Raw genomic sequence first — 18,216 nt, 5'->3', positions numbered from 1 at the left:
TATCCGGCCTGCGGGCCCCTAAAAAATTTAGAAAATTAACATTTATTTGCCCTGGGCTGCCTGTCATGTGACCCTCAATGGCTTGCTGAAACTCAGTAAGCGGCCCTCTGCCCAAAATAATTGATGTAGATGGCCCTGCTTTCAGTAGATCATTTAAGATCTGCCAAGATCTTAAAACTGAGAACTTAGATTTAGAAAGGGCTGAATTTCTTTCCATCTCTAAAGGACCTTTCCCTCCTGATAGGCAGAAACACCAAAGGTAAAATCTCTGCCACATTTAGGTCAATGACAAATGTCCTATTGACCTCAATGGGCCTAGGATTTTTTCTCTTAAGTCAATTTTTCAGTTTCCTATCTCTTATTAGGCATGTCTACATGTGCAATTAGGGTGGAGCAATACACTCCAGCATTTATTGCTCCTGGGCATGCTGTTTGCACATGATCCCGGGACCACAGAACTTTGAGCCAGGTTGGAGCAGCTCCAGCTGGCAGGGGGCCCAAGGGGCCAGCCTGCCAGCCCAGGGCTGCTCTGACTCTGCTCAGTGTGAGGGGCTAGTTTGGGCATGAAGGTACTCCAGTGCAGGGCTAGCCAGCAGGCAGCCCCCGCACTGAAGTACACCCATGCCTCAGCTAGCTCCATCAGTGTACTGCTGCAGAGGAAAAAACTCTGTAGCAGGATAGCACTTGTATTTACAAGTGCTACCCTGCTGCAAAGTTTATTAGTTTACTCCAGACGTGAGATGTTTACTGCAGAACTAATTAGTCAACTCCATAGTAACTGTCTCATATAAACATGCCTATTATGTGCTTAGTCCTACCTTTTAAAAAAATTCGATGTTCAGTCACTTAAATTAATAACACAGGTAAACAATTATTTTGGTTATGCTGTTTGTCTGTGTGTCACTTAAAGCAGCTGAAATTAAATTTTGAATAGTTGCTCTTAGACCTGTTGCACAGACAATGTCCAGATACCTTATTATGTTGCATACTACGTGCATTTCTTTTCCAGAAGTCAGCTGCTGGAAAATGGAGTGCACATTCTAAGAAAAAAAAAATTGTCATAAGTTTCTGGCTCTGCCTAGGGAAAGCCAAAGTAATGCTGCAGTGCTGCACCTGGGGTTCCGCAGTAGACACTTTCTCTTTCCCAGCCAGAGGGTCCTGCTACAGAAGGTGCCTCTCAGTTACTTACTGCTAGTTACCAGTATTTTCAAGAAAAGATCTTTGTTTCTGCCTTTCAAAGAACAAGATGCTTATCTTATTTGAGGGTGGGAGTTGTATGCAAGAAAATACAGTGATTTCCTGAGGCAATATGCAGCTTGCCTAAATTGATATTTATACAGCATATCATGGTAGAGCTTTTAGCCTGCCAAACATCTACAATCATTTTAAAATATATTTCTACATAGGTAGTCAAATAATAAAGTAGAATTGCTTATTTAAAACCAACTCCTATTTAATATGTTTCTGTACATTTATTAGAACATGCAGTCTACCAGATGACTAATGCAAGCTTTTATAAGCCTTCATCAAAGCAGGGTTCTCTTTCTATTAGGGAAATAAATACAAAATTCTCTTTGAATGCATGTGAAAATTAAACTGATAAAAAGCAGAAACTTCTAGTTAAACGGACATTCTATCTTTGCTTTTGTGGCTTACACTATCAAGCAAAAAAACATTTTTTTTTTAGAGTTTGTTGCTTGGTGTTACAACTTTAAAGTTGTTTTGTTATCTAAATTGTCAGAACTTTAAGAACTTTGAAGTCTGTTATTCAGATCAGAGAAAAAGCCTTAACTATATAGGGCACGTCCACACAAGTGCGCATGTGCCTCTTGCAGAGTTTCAACCCCCTTTGAAATGTTGCAAAAGGCACGTGCAGGAACAAAAAAATGTTTCCCCCACTGCAAAATTGCAATGCGGGGGCAAAATTAGACCCCTGGGTCAAAAAATACCCCAGGGAAATAAGCAGAGCAGGGCACAGTCCGGGACCATGCCCTGAGGCAAGTGGTGGCTCAGATCTCCAGAGACACTGGTAGTCAGCCAGAGCATCTCTATGGCTGGCCCTCACCTGGTGCTGAAGCACGATGCCTGTCTGTGTGGGGCAGGCAGCTGTGCAAGATGCAGGGACCTAGACCTGGCTTCATGCTGGGTAAGTAGGGAGTTGGGGGGCTGGAGTAGGGTGGAAGGGGACCATTTGTTCCCCAACTTCCCATTCATTCCCCTGCCCCCCACTTGCTCTCCTGCCTGGCCCCAGTCCCACCGCACTCACTAGCAGTAGCAGCAGTGGTTGGGGCTACTCAGGGCTTCATGGCACAGCACCCCTGCGTGGGGGGCAGCAGGGCTTGGCCCCAACTGCCTGGCACCTCTGCTGCCAAATTGTCTGGGTACACCCAGCTCGGCAGGGCCACTGCATGCTGTCTCAGAGCTCCAGCCCTCTCCGGCTGAATGGCGCTGAGCCCCAGGTGTCAGCGGCAGCACCTCTGAGCTTCCAGACAGCATATGGTGCCCTGCTGAGCCAGGCTGCACCCGCACAATGCAGTAGCTGCAGCGCAGGTACCAGACAGCCAGGGCCAAGCCCCAATGCTCCCTGCTGCCCCATGCCACACAGGGGGCTGTGCCATGAGGCCTCCAGTGGCCCCGACCACCACTGCTGCTGCTGGTAAGCTGCGGGCAGTGCGGGAGGCTGGAACTGGGCGGGGGGTGGTAATGTGGGGGCAGGAGCTGAGAGGGGGAGTGGTCAGGAGCATGGAGCTGACCGGGGGAATCCCTGAATCATCTCTAGCCTCCTGAATGCTCCCCCACTCATCTCCAGCCTCCTGCTCATTTCCAGCCTCTGGAGGACTGGAGACAGAGCAGGAGAACGAGCAGACGGCTGGAGACAAGCTCCTGGAGATGTGTTGAAGACTTCCCCTGCTTCTGAGGCTGGAGACGAGCAGGCGAATGAGCAGGGGGTTGGAGACAAGCAAGAGAACAAGCAGGGTCTGGAGAGAGAGGGAGTTGGGGGGTGGGGGCTGTAGCTCCTGTGGGAGGCTGGGACCCGGCAGGCAGGGAAGTCCATGTGCTGGGGTAGGGGGGAAGATCTGCCCTGTGGAGGGCAGGGGACCCACCCCTCCTAAGCAGCCCCTACACCTACAGTCCCCCTACACCTACCCACACACTGACCTGCATTCCTCTACCCCCACCCACCCTAGGATGTCAACACTGCTCTAGTTAATTTTTTTTTTGTTAGTGATACATTTAGATAGAAATAAAATAACATTTCCTTATTAAAAGCAGAAAAAATAACACTTTCTTCTCATAGATTTGGTATAAATGTTATTAGAACATATATATTGAAATTCTCAATCTGACTCACGATCACCAAATTAATAACTTTGTTTTTTTCTAACTTGCTATTGTTTTAGATAATCCCCGTGCCTTGAAGCATTTGTGCCGCTTGAAAATACGTAAAGTTATGGGACTAAAGAGGTTACAGAAACTGAAATCAATGCAGAAGCTTCCTCTTCCACCAGTTCTCAAAAATTATATCCTGTATAAAGAATATGATCTATATGGAAAAGGGCTGATGTTGGATTAGTTTAAATACTAATGTTTAAAATATGTAAATTACTAATTTCCTTGTTCCTTTTTTTGTTACCGGATTAAGAATTGTTCAGTTTTCTTACGCATTTTCAAAACCTTTATGATTTGCTGTAAATAGGCCTTTAACGGAACACACATTTTGTCAAAAGACTATTATGTTAAAATTAAATCTAACTTTTTATGTTTTACTTTAACATTTTATCTTTCAATGTGATATATTCTAAGACCATGGAGGAGGAGTTGATAATCATTGTGCAAAGTAGAACACTCTAGATTTGTTTTTAGGTGAGCGATATGTACATGTCACTCCAGATAAACAGTTTCTTTAATATCCAGTGATTCTCAACCAGGGTGAAATGGCATCCTGGGAGGATGCTTTGGGATCCTTTCAAAGATGCAATAGGGTGCCATGCAAAGTTAGCATGTGTGCAAACATGATTTACAAAATAAACCCAGAGATTTCACATAGAAATCCATTGTGTTAAAACTATTCTAACCTGCTATGGTCTTGCTGAGTTCTTGCAATTTTTCTGTAGTCAAAAAACAAGTGAAAACTAAGAGCTGGCATTTTCTGAGGGGTTCCTTAAGTCTAAAAAGGTTGAGAACCACTGATCTAGTCTAAGCAACATTGTCTACTGATGTTTAATATGCAAAATTGTTTGAAAAATGTGAAGCAAATAAAAATACCCCTTGTTCCATTTGTATGATAACACTTGACTGCAGCCACCTTTCACATATTTAACTTGGAATCTGACATACATATTTTAAAACATGGTTTTATTGTGTAAAATGCTCCCTCAAAAAATTTCTTTTTCCAGGTCTTTAAACCAATCAGACAGCAAAGATCTTATTTATTGCTATTGCTGAGTTCAGGGGTTCCTGGGAATGACATTTGGGCATACCTGGGAAAAAGTAGTGAAAGGAAGGCTTTAAAAAGAATGTGTTTTTAAATAAAAGGAATGGGATGCGAGGAAAGAAATGTCCACTGCACCCTTATTTCATAGTTGTTAGGGGCGGGAATGAACCTTACAGATCACTGAGTCTAGCGCCCTGCACTTGGGCAGGAAAGACTGCTGGGGTCAGGTGACCCCGGCAAGGTGGTCTCAAGATGCTTTTTGAAGATCGCCAGGGTGGGTGACTGTACCACCTCTGGGGGGAGCCTGTTTCAGACCCTTGGCACTTGACTTGTAAACAAGATTTTCCTTATGTCTAGTCTGAAGAGAACTTCAGTCAGTTTGTGCCCATGTTTCTTGTCCTCCTCTGGGGAGACTTGGTGAATAAATGCTCCCCCAAGCCCTGATGTACACTCCTGGTATACTTACTGTATTACTGTTCAACAGAATTCTGTGGGGCTTTTTGTTGCCTGGTCGGGAGGGTTAGCATGGGAAAAATCAGAAGAATATAGCTACAGGAAAAGGTTTGTTATCTGGCACCCTTGGGGAATGAAGGGTGCTGGATAACAAAATATGCCAGTTAACTGAGTGGCCCAAACAGGCGTCTTTGCCTGTTTGGGCCGCCACCTGTTCCGCTGCATCTGGGGTGTTGCTGCCTCTCCCACCACGTTGCCACCCCTCCCATGGGCCCCATAGGCCCTGAGGGACAGGGAGGGAGGAACCCGTGCAGGCTGCTTTCCCCTGGGCCGTGGGGGCTCCGCAAAACCGGAAGTGCCATGGTGGGAACTTCCAGTTTCACTTTTCCCTTACAAACCCTTACAAGTTGGCTTGCCGGTTAACAAAGCATGCCGCCTTGTAAGGTGCCAGATAACTCAGCTTTTACTGTATTTTAATCAGTGTGACTGCCCACAAAATGGATATATGCTCTAAGTGTAATAGCTATTCCAATAATAAAGGAGAGATGTGGGAAGCAAAGCCTCAACTCCTGTGCAAGAAGCAGAAAAGAACACCTCATTCTTGCTATTCTTCCTTCAAACTGCTACATCTGCTGCAAACAATCATGATTCTCCTTGAGTTAAAGTGGTAGCAGGGCTGACCCAAGGATTCTTGTTGCCCTAGGCATATATAATTTGCAAATTGTGAGGGGCAGCAAAAACAGCTGCCATTGTTGCCTCTCCCTACAATTTGCCACCCTAGGTGAGTGCTTGTACAGTTATACTGACCCTGAATGACAGGAACTTGTTTTGGCACTAGAGTTCCAGGATGTACATTGTATAACTCAAAGTTGGGAGGACCTTCTCAGATGAACTGTTTTTCCACTGGAAAAAGCCTATTCATCAAATTTGAACCTTTCCATGAAATCTGTTTAATGTTGATGAAAGTTGAACAGAAAGCAGGCAGATTTCCACCAGAAACCTGCTTGTTTCCTCTCAGTTCACTCTTTTGGGTCCTAAAGAGCCTAAACTTGGGGTGCCAGATTTCTCACTAGCCTGCTAAGAGGACTGGTGGAGAGCTGAGAGCCAGGGAACCCTAGGTCCTAAGTGCTCAGGTTGTTTGGCTTCTCTGCGTCTTTCCCAGGAAGCTAACAGGAAAGCCCTAGAAGCAAAGCTCTCAAGTTTGACCTGGCTGCCAGGATCTGCATTTCTGGAACAGGCAGACTGTCCCAGAATGGCCAACCCTAGGCCTTTTGTTTTGGAGGAGAATTTTGAAAATTTTGGATTTGTTCTAAATCATAAAACATCACAATTCTCCAAAGAGATAGTGAATCTTATTCCATGGAGCTCAAAGGACGTGGATGTAGCATTGATGCCTACACAGTCAGGTGGATTACAAATTGGCTGAGGGGTCATACTCAGAGAGTGGTGGTGGACAGGTCATATTTGACCTGGAGAGAAGTGGACAGTGGAGTCCCTCAGGGCTCGGTCCTCAGGCCCGCATTGTTCAAGTTCTTTATTAGCGACTTGGATGACGGGGTGAAGAGTAGCCTGTTTAAATTTGCAGACGACACCAAGATTTGGGGTGAGGTGGGCACACTAGAAGAGAAGGACAGATTTCTGTGGGACCTGGACAGGTTACAGGGGTGGGCAAATGAAAATAAGATGGGATTCAGTACTGAAAAGTGCAGGGTGCTGCACTTGGGCAGAAGGAACCAGCAGCATACCTACAGACTGGAGAACTCTCTTCTCGAAAGCACGGTGGCAGAAAGATCTTGGAGTCGTTACTGACTCCAAGATGAACATGGGCCGACAGTGCAAGAACACAGTCAGGAAGGCTAACCATACCTTGTTGTGCATCCACAGATGCATCACAAGCAGGGCCAAGGAGGTGATTCTCCCTCTCTGTGCAACACTGGTCAGGCCGCAGTTGGAGTACTGTGTCCAGTTCTGGGTGCCGCACTTCAGGAGGGATGTGGACAACATGGAGAGGATCCAGAGGTGGGCCACCCTCATCATCAGGGGTCAGCAGGGCAGACCCTATGAGAAGAGGCTACGGGACCTGAACCTGTTCAGCCTACGCAAGAGAAGGCTGAGAGGGGACCTGGTGGCCATCTATGAACTTACTAGGGGGGACCAGCGGGGTCTGGGAGAGACCTTGTTACCCCGAGTGCCTCCCAGAGTAACAAGGAATAATGGCCATAAGTTGCTAGAGAGTAGGGTTAAACTAGGCATCCGAAGGCACTACTTCACAGTCAGGGCGGCTAGGATCTGGAACCAACTTCCAAGGGAAGTTGTGCTGGTTCCTACCCTGGGGGTCTTTAAGAGGAGGCTTGACATTTACCTGGCTGGGGTCATTTGGGCCCAGTTTTCTCTCCTGCACAGGGCAGGGGGTTGGACTGGAAGATCTACAAGGTCTCTTCCGACCCTACATCTATGAATCTATGATGTGGTGGATTCTCCATTTCTTAGTGTCTTTAACTCAAGACTGGATACTTCCCAAATCATATGTTCATCCTAAATGCAAGTTAGGTTTTAGTCACACCACAAATTATTGAGCTCAATAAAAGAAAAGCTGGCTGTAATGTAAAGGTTTGGCTTTGAACTCCGAATCTAGCAATCATGATATAAGTATATATGTGCTCATAATATATCACAACCTGGAAGAGAAACATGCTCAAATAACACCTTCTTTAGCTAGTTCCAGTTCTACTTTCATGGTTCATAGGCCAAGGTTTAAATTTAGGACTCCATCTTCTCCTTTGGTCAGAGAAAAAAAAACACTGAGGCATCAGCATTCAGCTCCAGGGCAGTAGGATTTCCCCACATGTTCAAAAAGCATGGGTTAGGCCCCCAAACTTTATGCAATTGGCTTGAAAAATATAAAATTCTAAAAAATAGTTAATTTTGTCCTATTTTTTTGTGCTTTCAAGATGAGCTCCTTACATTTCTAAAAGGTTTTTCTGCACAGCATTGAGGATTAGACATTTTGGTTATTATTTTTAACCAAAAGCTGAAATGCTGATATAATCATGCGTCTTCAGGAGCTGAGATTAAAAAAAAAAAATCCCAGATGTCATGAGCCTTGTGATAAGAGTGCAAGAGTTGACAACCCTGTGGCAGTTGCATTGCATGGTCTGTGGTGCAGCAGTTCCTCTCGTTTATCTTGTTGTAGTTTGTTCTTCATATGATGATCACACCTGAAAGCCAAAGTTTACATGGTAACCCCACTGTTTTAGGCACCATATAAACAGTTAGTGTTAGGTTTTGAGCTTCAAAGACTGGCTTTAAGTTTACATGTAGAAATGGTCATAGACATTGGAAACAATTGTTGCCCTCTGATACTGGGCCCTCCCAAGTCCAAGAAAGCTAACACAGCTGACCCTTGCACCAAGGTAAGGGGATGAGCTTCCATTAGGTGGATGGTTCTATATGTTCATAGATGTTAGGGGCTGGAGGGACTTTGCAAGATTATTGGGTCCAGCCCCCCTGCACTAGCCAGAAAAGACAACTGGCATCAGGTGACTGTCCAGTCTCCTCCTGAAGATTTCCAGGGTAGGTGATTGTACCACTTCTAGAGGGAGTTTATTCCACAGTCTGGACACCCTGGAAGTTTTTCCTAGTGCTAAGCCTGAAATGGTTTGTGGCCATTATTCCTAGTTTTCCCCAAGGGTGCTCCAGTGGACAGTCGTTTGCCAAGCCCCTGATGTATTTCCCTGATATAGTGGTAAGCTGCTACTAAGTCCCCTCTCAGCCTTCTTTTTTTTAGGCTGAAGAGACCCAAGTTCCTCAGCCTTTCCTCGTATGGCTTGCTTTGCAAGTCTCTGATCATAAGTATGGCTCTTCTCTAGACTCTCAAGCTTTTCTACATCCCTGTTGAAGTGTGGCACCCAAAACTGGATGCAGTACTCCAGCTGCAGTCTCACCAGTGCTGAGTAAAGTGGACGAATCACTTCCCTGGTTTTGTTTGAGATGCAGCGGTTGATGCATGCCAAAGTATTGTCTGCCGTGCTGTCTACAGCATCACACTGACAGCTCCTGTTCATACCATGGTTTATTATTACCCCTAGGTCCCTTTCAGTCGTGATGCTAGTCAGTTTGGCATCACCGACCTTGTATGTTGGAGATTGTTCATCCCCAGGTGAAGCACTTTACACTTCTCAAGGTTGAACTTCACCTGATTCTGATCTGCCCAACTTACCAGCCTGTCGAGGTCCGCCTGTATCTGCAGCCTATTTTCAAGCATGACCACACTCCCCCACAACTTGGTGTCCTCTGTGAACTTAGCCAGTGAGCTCTTAACCCCCACATCCAAATCATTGATAAAGAAGTTGAGAAGCACTGGACCAAGCACAGACCCCTAAGGGACACCACTGGCCACTTTGCCAAGATGACACAGATCTGTTCAGTAGAACTTTCTGGGTCCTACCCCACAGCCGGCTTCCTACCCCGCCTCCCCAACTGTCAAACAGTTAAGTCCGTAATCCTCCAATTTTCCCACGAGAACATCATGGGATACCAGATCAAAGGCCTTTTGGAAGTTTAGGTATGCAATGTTGACCTTTTTGTTACCCAGGTGGTGAGTTGCCTGTTTGTAGAAGGAGATGAGATTGGTAAGACAAGACCTGCCCTCAGTGAAGCCATGCTGGCTGTCATTTAGAATCCTACCTTCCGCAAGCATATCACACATGTACTCCTTGATGAATTTTTCCAGGATTTTCCCTGGGATAGAAGTTAGGCTAATTGGCCTATAGTTGCCCAGGTCCTTTCTCCTCCCCTTCTTGAAGATGGGCACAACATTGGCCCTCTTCCAGTCTTCAGGCACCTCCCCCAAGCACCATGAATTTTGGAAGAGTTTCACCACAGGTCCTGCGAGGACTTTAGCCAGCTTCTTCAGCACTCTTGGATGAAATTCATTCAGTCCTGTTGAATTATAGATGTCTAATTTCTCTAACTGATCATGCATCAGCTCAACGTCAATAGTAGGAAGGCAGTTATTCTCACCATGCCCATTCTGAACCTCATCTAGTATGATTTCCCCCTTAGTCTGGTGAAATACTGAAGCAAAGTAGTTATTCAGGAGTTCAGTTTTCTCCTGAGTGTCAGTAACCAGCTGTCCTGCAATGTTAAGCAATGGCTCCATACTTCCATTTGTTTTCCTCCTGTTCCCTATATACCTAAAGGACTTCTTATTGTTTTTGATTTCTGTTGCTAGTTTATATTCATTCACTACCTTAGCCTTTCTAATCTGCTCTGTACAAGTGTGGGTCATTGTTGTATAGTCCTCCTTGGGGACTGTCCCAAGCTTCCATTGTTTGAATGCCTCTTCTTTTTCAAGAGGACCATGATATTTCTATTAAGGCAGGAGGGCTTATCAGCCCTTCCTGCTACTTTTCCTCCACATGGGAATGGAGTTCTTCCGGGCTTTGAGGATTGTGTCCTTCAGGAACGACCACTCTTCATGCACTCCTTTCACCTTCGGTCCCTAGTTCCACAGCACTTCTACTATTGCCTTGAGCCTGTTGAAATTCACTTTTTATAAGTCCAAAACTTCAACCCTGTTAATTGATTTTCCTGCCTTACGATGGATAGTGAACGTGATGGTTTTGTAGTTGCCAGTTCTCAAGAGAACTCCAGAGTGAGCTTCTCCCCCTTGTCTGCTGGTCTGTAGTCAGAGGGTTTTGAGATGTTCTTCTTTGGAGCCAATATCAGCCTCTAAGGAGGGGGTACTGCTCCCTCACATAGAGAGCTATACCTCCACCTTTCTTCCCTACTTGGTCCCTTCTATGCAGGGTGTAGCCTTGCATGATTGGAACGTAGCCCTCTATGGCTACATTCTAATCATGCAAGGAGTCCCACCAGGTCTCCATAATCCCTACTAGATTGTAATGTCTGATGAAAAGTAGAAGGGCTAGCTCCTCCTACTTGTTCCCCATGTTCCTAGCATTAGTGTACAAGCACCTGAGTCCTTCAGTTGAGACCCTCAATTTCCTTGCACACTGAGGGAGAACCGTTCCCATTCCCTCAACTCTTGTAAGAGCAGTTATCCTAGTGTCCCCAATGTTGGGGTGTTCTTGTACGCCAGTCCCCGGGCATGCTCCAATCAGTGTTTCCCCATCACGTGGCAATCTAGAAGATTGGCCATCCTGGTCAAGAACCAGGACTTATCCCCCACGTGAGGTGGATGCTGTCTCTTCTCAGGAGTCTTTCTCCCTGACATGTGTGCTGTGGTCGAAGAAACCGAAGCCCTTTTGGTAGCACCACTGCTGGAGTTGTTGTTTCACTTCTTCAACACATCCTTCCCTCCTAGGTCCATGGCCTGCAACCGGGAGCACAGAGGAAAAGGCTACCTGCACCTCTGACCCCTTAAGCCCAGCCCCCAACCCCCAGAGCTCCAGCACCATGTGGCTGCATCATCAGACTGCAGAGCATAGGACTGCACCAGCATGTCTGTGCACAGGCTGAGGGGCAGAGTCTGTGCGCGTCTGTTCATAGGGTGAGTTGCACACGCACACCCTACCATATACATGCACCCATACATCCCCTTGCAATGCCATACACAAACCCCAGCCACCTTCCCTCCACACATCTCCCCACAAACCCCATACTCATCCACCCACCCCTCACATATCCACACACACACCCACATGCTCCCTCACCCCACATACCTACACACCCACAGTCCTGCACAAACCCATACCCACCTCCCCAACACGTAAAAGAGTAAGACTTCATTTTAAGCTGTTGTGCAATCACCTCTATTTACACTACACAAATGCATGTAAATCAGGACAAAAATATTTTTTGAAGTTAAATTAATTAATGCTCTCAATGTTTGCTTTTTAGAATATAATGTGGTATTTTTCTGGTTCTGAGATGGCCACTTGCTGAAAGGAGTACTTCTGGTGGTAAAAATCAGGGGCAGGACTTTTGGTCACAAGATAGCAACTAGGGGATGGGGCACCTGTCCGGGGGGTGGGACTACCCATGCAGCCCTCGACAGCTTGCCCAAACTCAGTAAGCAGCCCTCCACCCAAATAATTACTTTCCCCTGCCTCATGGGTCCCTGGTAGGGGGTCTGGATGGCAGATGGGTCCCTTGGTACCCTGCAGGAGGGAGTCCCCCACCATCACCATGCATCTCCTCTTGGGGGTAACAGTTCGCTGACTACCAACCTCCTCCTCCAGTGTCTCCATTGGAGCCTCCTCATGCGTGGTGAGGAGAGCATACCTGTTGTGCAATGCCAGGGGAGGGGCAGACCTAGCCCTGCATATCTTTGAGCCTGAGACAACCATCTTCCAGGTAGCTCTGGGTCAGTCTTTTTGGCCAGCCTTCTTTTTGTCCACCTTCTCTTCTTCTTCATTCTTCAGGAGAGTAGCCTGACTGTAGTAGTCCTTAATCTCCTGCTCGTGGGCCCTAATGGCACACAATCTGCCTACCTGGGCCTAGAGCTCAGTCACTTAGGACTCCAGGGAACCTCACTAAGAAGCATACACCAGATGGCAATGACCTTACTCCCATTCCCAGTTGCTGACAGCCATGCCAGGCAGCCACTGCAGCCTGGTGCCAGGGGCTCTATCTGGCTGGAGGCCTTAGTGGTGCAAGGGAAGGGAGCACCAGCTGGTATCAAGGCAGGAAGCCACACAGGGTATGATACATCCCCACCATTGTATAGTATAGGCTATGCTACTACCCATGAGCTGGCCTGCAAACTGTTTCCCATTGGTGACACATAAGGGGTGCACCCAGGAGCACATGTACCCCCTCGGGTGTGGCGGTGCACCTCCTATGAAAAGGCATTGCCAACACTGTTGGCAGTGCTTGCAGGCAGTCGCCACTCGCCATACCCCTTTCCCCCCCACTCACTGCCAACAATGCTATCAGTGTCTGCGAGTGGGCAGCAATAGCTGCTGGCTGATGCTGCTGGCAGTGACTGCGGGAGCTCCCTGCTTGCTGCCGCCAGCACCGCTGTGCCCCCACCAGCCAGCAAGGGCACACATCATTCATGCTGCTTTCCCTCTTTGCAGTTTCCGTTCACTGGCTCTCTGGTTGCCTGGGGAAGTCTCCTTTTATACCCTTCTGGGTCTGGGACTCAGCCCCTTTGTTAGGGCTTCTGTCAGACCCCAGCAGCAATCACACAGCAGTCAGCAATCCCACAACAATCAACAATCAGCAATCACACAGCAGTTAGCAATCACTCCCAGTTTCTTAAAGCACACTCCCAATTTCCCCAAATACACAGTCCACCAAACAAACACTCAATAAAACCAAAAGTACAGGCAACTGGATCACTTACCTTTCCTGGGCAGGATCTGGTGCCTGGCTTCTTTCCCTCTTCCCCCTCTTGCCTCCAGCAACTGTCTGCAAACTGCTTCCCCTGTTTGCAGTCCCTGTTCACTGGCTCCCTGGCCACAGGCCTAAAAGCAGCCAGGACCAGCCTTGAGCGCTGCAGTAGGACCCTAACAGACATTCCCTAGCCTACCTTTTGTTCCTGCCAGCCATAAGAGGCTCATCTAGGAGTTGAACCCAGGACCACCCACACCCAAAGTGAGAATCATACCCCTAGCTGACAAACCATTATCCCAAGATGAATGAGCCACTAGTTGAGTGGCTAGTTGAGGCATTTCGTATTTGTGCTTCCTTGTCTAGATGATTCCCTTCTATGGGAAAACACATGTAGGAATCATGGCTGGTAGATGTGGTCACATACCAGTTCTCATTTGAGAGGACAGTTTTGACCCTTTATCAGCTAATCATTTGGAACCAGATAAAATCTAAGCTCTTAGTTTTCATGGGGCTTGATGTTTTTCAGCATTAGATGACATAAGTAAAGTTACAACTCATCATTAATGAAAATATTCTCTCATATCTCTTCACTCTTTTATCACACTTGGCTGCAGTAGTTTAGACAGGGATGATACTGTCTTGAGAGGAGGTAGATTAGATCAGAGGTCAGCAATCTATGGCCTAGATCTAGCCTGCAATGTGGAACAGGGAATAGATGTCATGAAGCTGTGCTACGGATGGCGAAGGCAGTCTGTCCTAATGGTTAGGCCACTGAGGGAAGGCAGGGGCTAGAGACTGGGCCAGAGTTCAGGAACCAAAATATCAGGTCCAGAGGGAAATCCAGGGGCAGAGTCCAAAACACCAAGCTAGGACTGGGGTTCAGGAATCAGGTGCCAAGATCCCAAGTCCAAGGTGTAATCCACAGGTCAAAGTCAGAAAACAGAGCTGAACCAAGTGACTTATCAAAACAGACGAGGATCAGAATTACTGGCTAGTCTGGGAGTCTACTCTCACAGGTAATGGTAGGCAGCACTCCCAGCAGCCAGTCAGGAAGCCAGCCAGTTAATTAGCTGGGGCAGAGCTTGTCAGCCAGAAACTAAAGGCAGACGTGACTGCTTAGGCTATTTTCCTCGGCTGGGCTGTTTGATTAGGGTCCCTGTCTACCACCTATCCCTTCTGCAGTGATCCTCTCTGCAGTGAAACCTGCTCTTTGATTGTATCTTCACTTTTTAGGGGGATGATGGGGATCAGCAGTGAGGGTAAGAGTCTGCCCCCAGGTGCAGACTTCTGGCAGGGATGTAAAAAGTTTGTTGATCCCATGGATTAGATGAGCTTCTAAAGTTCCTTTCAGCCCAGTTTTTCTATATTCTAGCATCATACCCTTTGCTTTATATGCTTTTCCACACTTTACCACCTCTCTCTTTTCTTTTTCCATGCCATCCCTACAGATGAAACTATTTTTCTGAACTTCTCTGCCAGGCCTCCATACTCTCTTCCAAGCTCTTTGTATGGGTGTCTTTCTTCCATTAACCTTACAAATGGTTCTTCCTCACCTCAAGAAAATGGTACTGGAAACAGCGAATCAATCAAGACACATTCAGCCATAATGATTTTCTCATATTTCCCTTTCCTGTATTCTTCCATCTGCATTTAGTCTCTTACTACAGTAACTGAGACTGAAACTTTGTCATTTTAAAATGGTTGAATATGCCAAGCTTATTTTCCATTCTGTGAACAGTAATAATGATTACTGTTCAAAGCTATTTTTTCTCTATCCCTTCACAGTAAACAGTCTTCTAAAGACTGAATATTTACCAGGACAAGTAAAAGTACCCTGAAAAGAAAAAATGAATCAAACTTAAAAAAATATTTAAAAATACATGTCAAGGGGATCCACTTTTTCTCCAGTGCCCACAAAAGTCTCACCATTGCTAATGGAAGAGATGCATATGTATCAAGGAGAAAATGATTCTCTAGTCATCTTTTCTTTTTGTATTTTCCCTAAGGTATTATAAAAATAAAACTATATCTAAACTATTAGCACTCAAAAAGCCTGTTAAAATTGAAGTTCTTATACAAATCATTCAAATTTTGCTTTCATAATTCACATTTTCACCAAAAATCCCTGAATACTGTTCAACTCCAGAACAAATTTATTGCCTTGTTTCTATTATGAATCTCCATAGCATATTCCATACTCCAATTGGACAGACTTCTTGTTGATCCAAAGAGTACCACTTACAGAAGGAAAGCTATGAAACAGAGATAATTTTGTTCTTACATTGTGCAGCTTCTCATGTTCAGTTCCTTTTGTGTTATAGTGCTGATTTCCAAATATTATTAGCACATTTTTCTGTACATTTAAAAAAAAAAACCCAAACTACAGATGACAGTAACTTGGAACATAAGTAAAAAAAGGAAATATTAAAGTAGAAAATAAGTGATCAAGATGATTTGCTGCTACCAACATAAAAACAGAATATCATTTTGAGTGGAAATGCAAACTCTAAGCTGCCCTAAACTGCCTCTGGCTGTCCCCAGGTTCAGAAAACCTTGGCCAACTCCTCTGGGATCTTAGCAGAGACGCTCATGTACTTTTTTAACTACAGAGTAATGTAATATTCTCATTATAATGTGCAAATTATCAGATATTTCCAAACAATCAGAGGACAATATGATGCTTCCCTTAGAAATGAGGATTCTTTCTGGTGATATCTTTTATTGGACTAACTAGATAGCTGGAAGAGATGTTAGACAAAGAAAGGCACTGTGTGCACAAAAACTTAAGTATGGAAAAGCAGCAGGCACAATTTAAGCTTATCACCTTCACCGGTATTACATACTTCACAGCACTTATTTAGAAATATCTTGTTCAAATTATACTTTTAATAATTACATTCTGTAAACCTAAAATTTTGCCTCTGATACTTTTACTAGGATTTTCCACTTCCTGTGCAAAACCTTTGCACGATATTGCTGTATAATTTCAAACAAGTGCTGCATTTTCATAGATTTCATAGATTTCATAGACATCAGGGCTGGAAGGGACCTCGGGAGATCATTGAGTCCAGCCCCCTGCCCAAACAGCAGGAAGTCAGCTGGGGTCATAGGATCCCAGCAAGATAAGCATCCAATTTACTCTTGAAGGTGTTCAATGTAGGTGCTTGAACCATCTCCGCTGGCAGACTGTTCCAGACCTTGGGGGCTCGGACAGGAAAGAAATTCTTCCTTATGTCCAGCCTGAAACGGTCTTGCAGGAGTTTGTGACCGTTCGACCTCGTCATCCCTTGGGGCGCTCTGGTGAACAAACATTCCCCCAGATCCTGGTGGTCACCCCTGATAAACTTATAGGTGGCCATCAGATCACCCCTGAGCCTGAGCCTTTCCAGGCTAAAGAGTCCCATGGCTCTCAGCCTGTCATCGTAAGATCTGTTTTCTTTTCCTCTGATCATGCATGTGGCTCTCCTCTGCACTCTCTCAAGCTTCTCCACATCCTTTTTGAATTGTGGAGCCCAAAACTGGACGCAGTACTCCAGCTGCGGCCTCACCAAGGCCGAGTACAAGGGGAGAATGACGTCCCGGGATTTGCTCAAGAAGCATCTATGGATGCAAGCCAGCATTTTGGTCGCATTACTAGCCGCAGCATCGCATTGGAGGCTCATGTTCATCTTGTGGTCAATGATGACCCCCAAGTCTCTTTCTTCTGTATTGCTATCCAACGTAGCACTGCCAAGCCTATAAGGGTGCTGCAGGTTTTTCCTCCCAAGGTGAAGAACCTTGCATTTTTCGGTGTTAAACACCATCAGGTTCTCGTCTGCCCATTTGCTGAGCTTGTCCAGGTCAGCCTGGATCACCCGCCTATCTTCTGGCATGGATGCTTTGCCCCAAAGTTTGGTGTCATGGGCGAACTTGGCCAGTCCACTCCTGACTCCAATGTCCACATCATTAATGAAGATGTTGAACAGTATGGGTCCAAGGACAGAGCCTTGAGGGACCCCACTGGTTACAGGGCACCACGATGAGTGACTGCCATCAATTACAACCCTCTGGGTCTGACCACGGAGCCAATTTCCCAGCCAGCGGATCGTGGTGGAGCCAAGGCCACAACTGGCCAGTTTGGCCAAGAGGTGATCATGGGATACCAGGTCAAAAGCTTTTTTGAAGTCAAGATATATGACATCAATCTCTTCTCCCTCGTCCAGGTGATAGGTCACCTGGTCGTAGAAGGAAATGAGATTGGTCAAACAAGACCTACCCGCAACAAACCCGTGCTGGCTATCCCTTAGGATGTTAGCCTGGGCCAGTCCCTCAAGGATGGCCTCCTTAATAAACTTTTCTAAGATCTTCCCCAGGATAGAAGTCAGGCTAATGGGCCTGTAGTTAGCCGGATCCACTCTCCTCCCTTTCTTGAAGATAGGCACCACATTGGCCTTCTTCCAGTCTTCGGGCACTATACCAGAGCGCCAGGAGTTTTCAAAGATCCGTGCCAGGGGCTGGGCTATGACACTCGCCAGCTCTTTGAGTACCATGGGGTGCAGATTGTTAGGGCCGGCTGACTTGAAGGTATCCAGCTTCTCAAGGTGTTCCTTCATGAGGTCAGCATTTCTGGAGGGTAGGGGACCCCCATCACCTGGATCTCCCTGTCCCATAGCAGGCATGGGCGTCCCATGGGACTGATGAAAGACTGACGCAAAGTACCTATTTAATAGGTTGGCTTTTTCATGGGAGTCAGTTGTCAGTTGCCCCATCTGGTTTAGCAGGGGTCCAACGTTGCCTCTCGTTGGCCCATAGACTTCTTGAGTCAGGTAGAGGTCATCCACGCACGAGAGAACGCTTTGCGACCGCTCGGATTTTGCTGAGTGATCTTCCCACGAGATGTCTGGGTAATTGAAGTCACCTATGACAACCAAGGTCCTGGAGCAAGCGGCCTCAGTCAGTTCCTGGGCGAACTCCTGGTCAAGCTCAGGACTTTGAGTGGGAGGTCTGTAGTAGACTCCCACCATTGTGTCCCCTGTGCCGTATTC

General features: G+C 46.2%; 1 protein-coding gene across 1 annotated transcript in view; it reads left to right on the top strand.

Annotated features, from left to right (window-relative positions):
* ASB15 (ankyrin repeat and SOCS box containing 15) overlaps positions 1-4,984 on the top strand; it is a 43,881-nt gene extending 38,897 nt beyond the window's left edge. The window contains exon 10 of the mRNA XM_090042172.1: positions 3,402-4,984. Coding sequence (XP_089898298.1) covers positions 3,402-3,574 — 173 coding nt within the window. The 3' untranslated portion in view covers positions 3,575-4,984. The remainder of the gene's footprint in view (positions 1-3,401) is intronic.
* Positions 4,985-18,216: the final 13,232 nt, after the last annotated feature.

The sequence above is a fragment of the Crocodylus siamensis genome, chromosome 4, assembly GCF_052110815.1.
Source record: "Crocodylus siamensis isolate JL-2025a chromosome 4, ASM5211081v1, whole genome shotgun sequence".
Taxonomy (NCBI): domain Eukaryota; kingdom Metazoa; phylum Chordata; order Crocodylia; family Crocodylidae; genus Crocodylus; species Crocodylus siamensis.
This window is presented reverse-complemented; position numbering and strand designations above follow the sequence as displayed.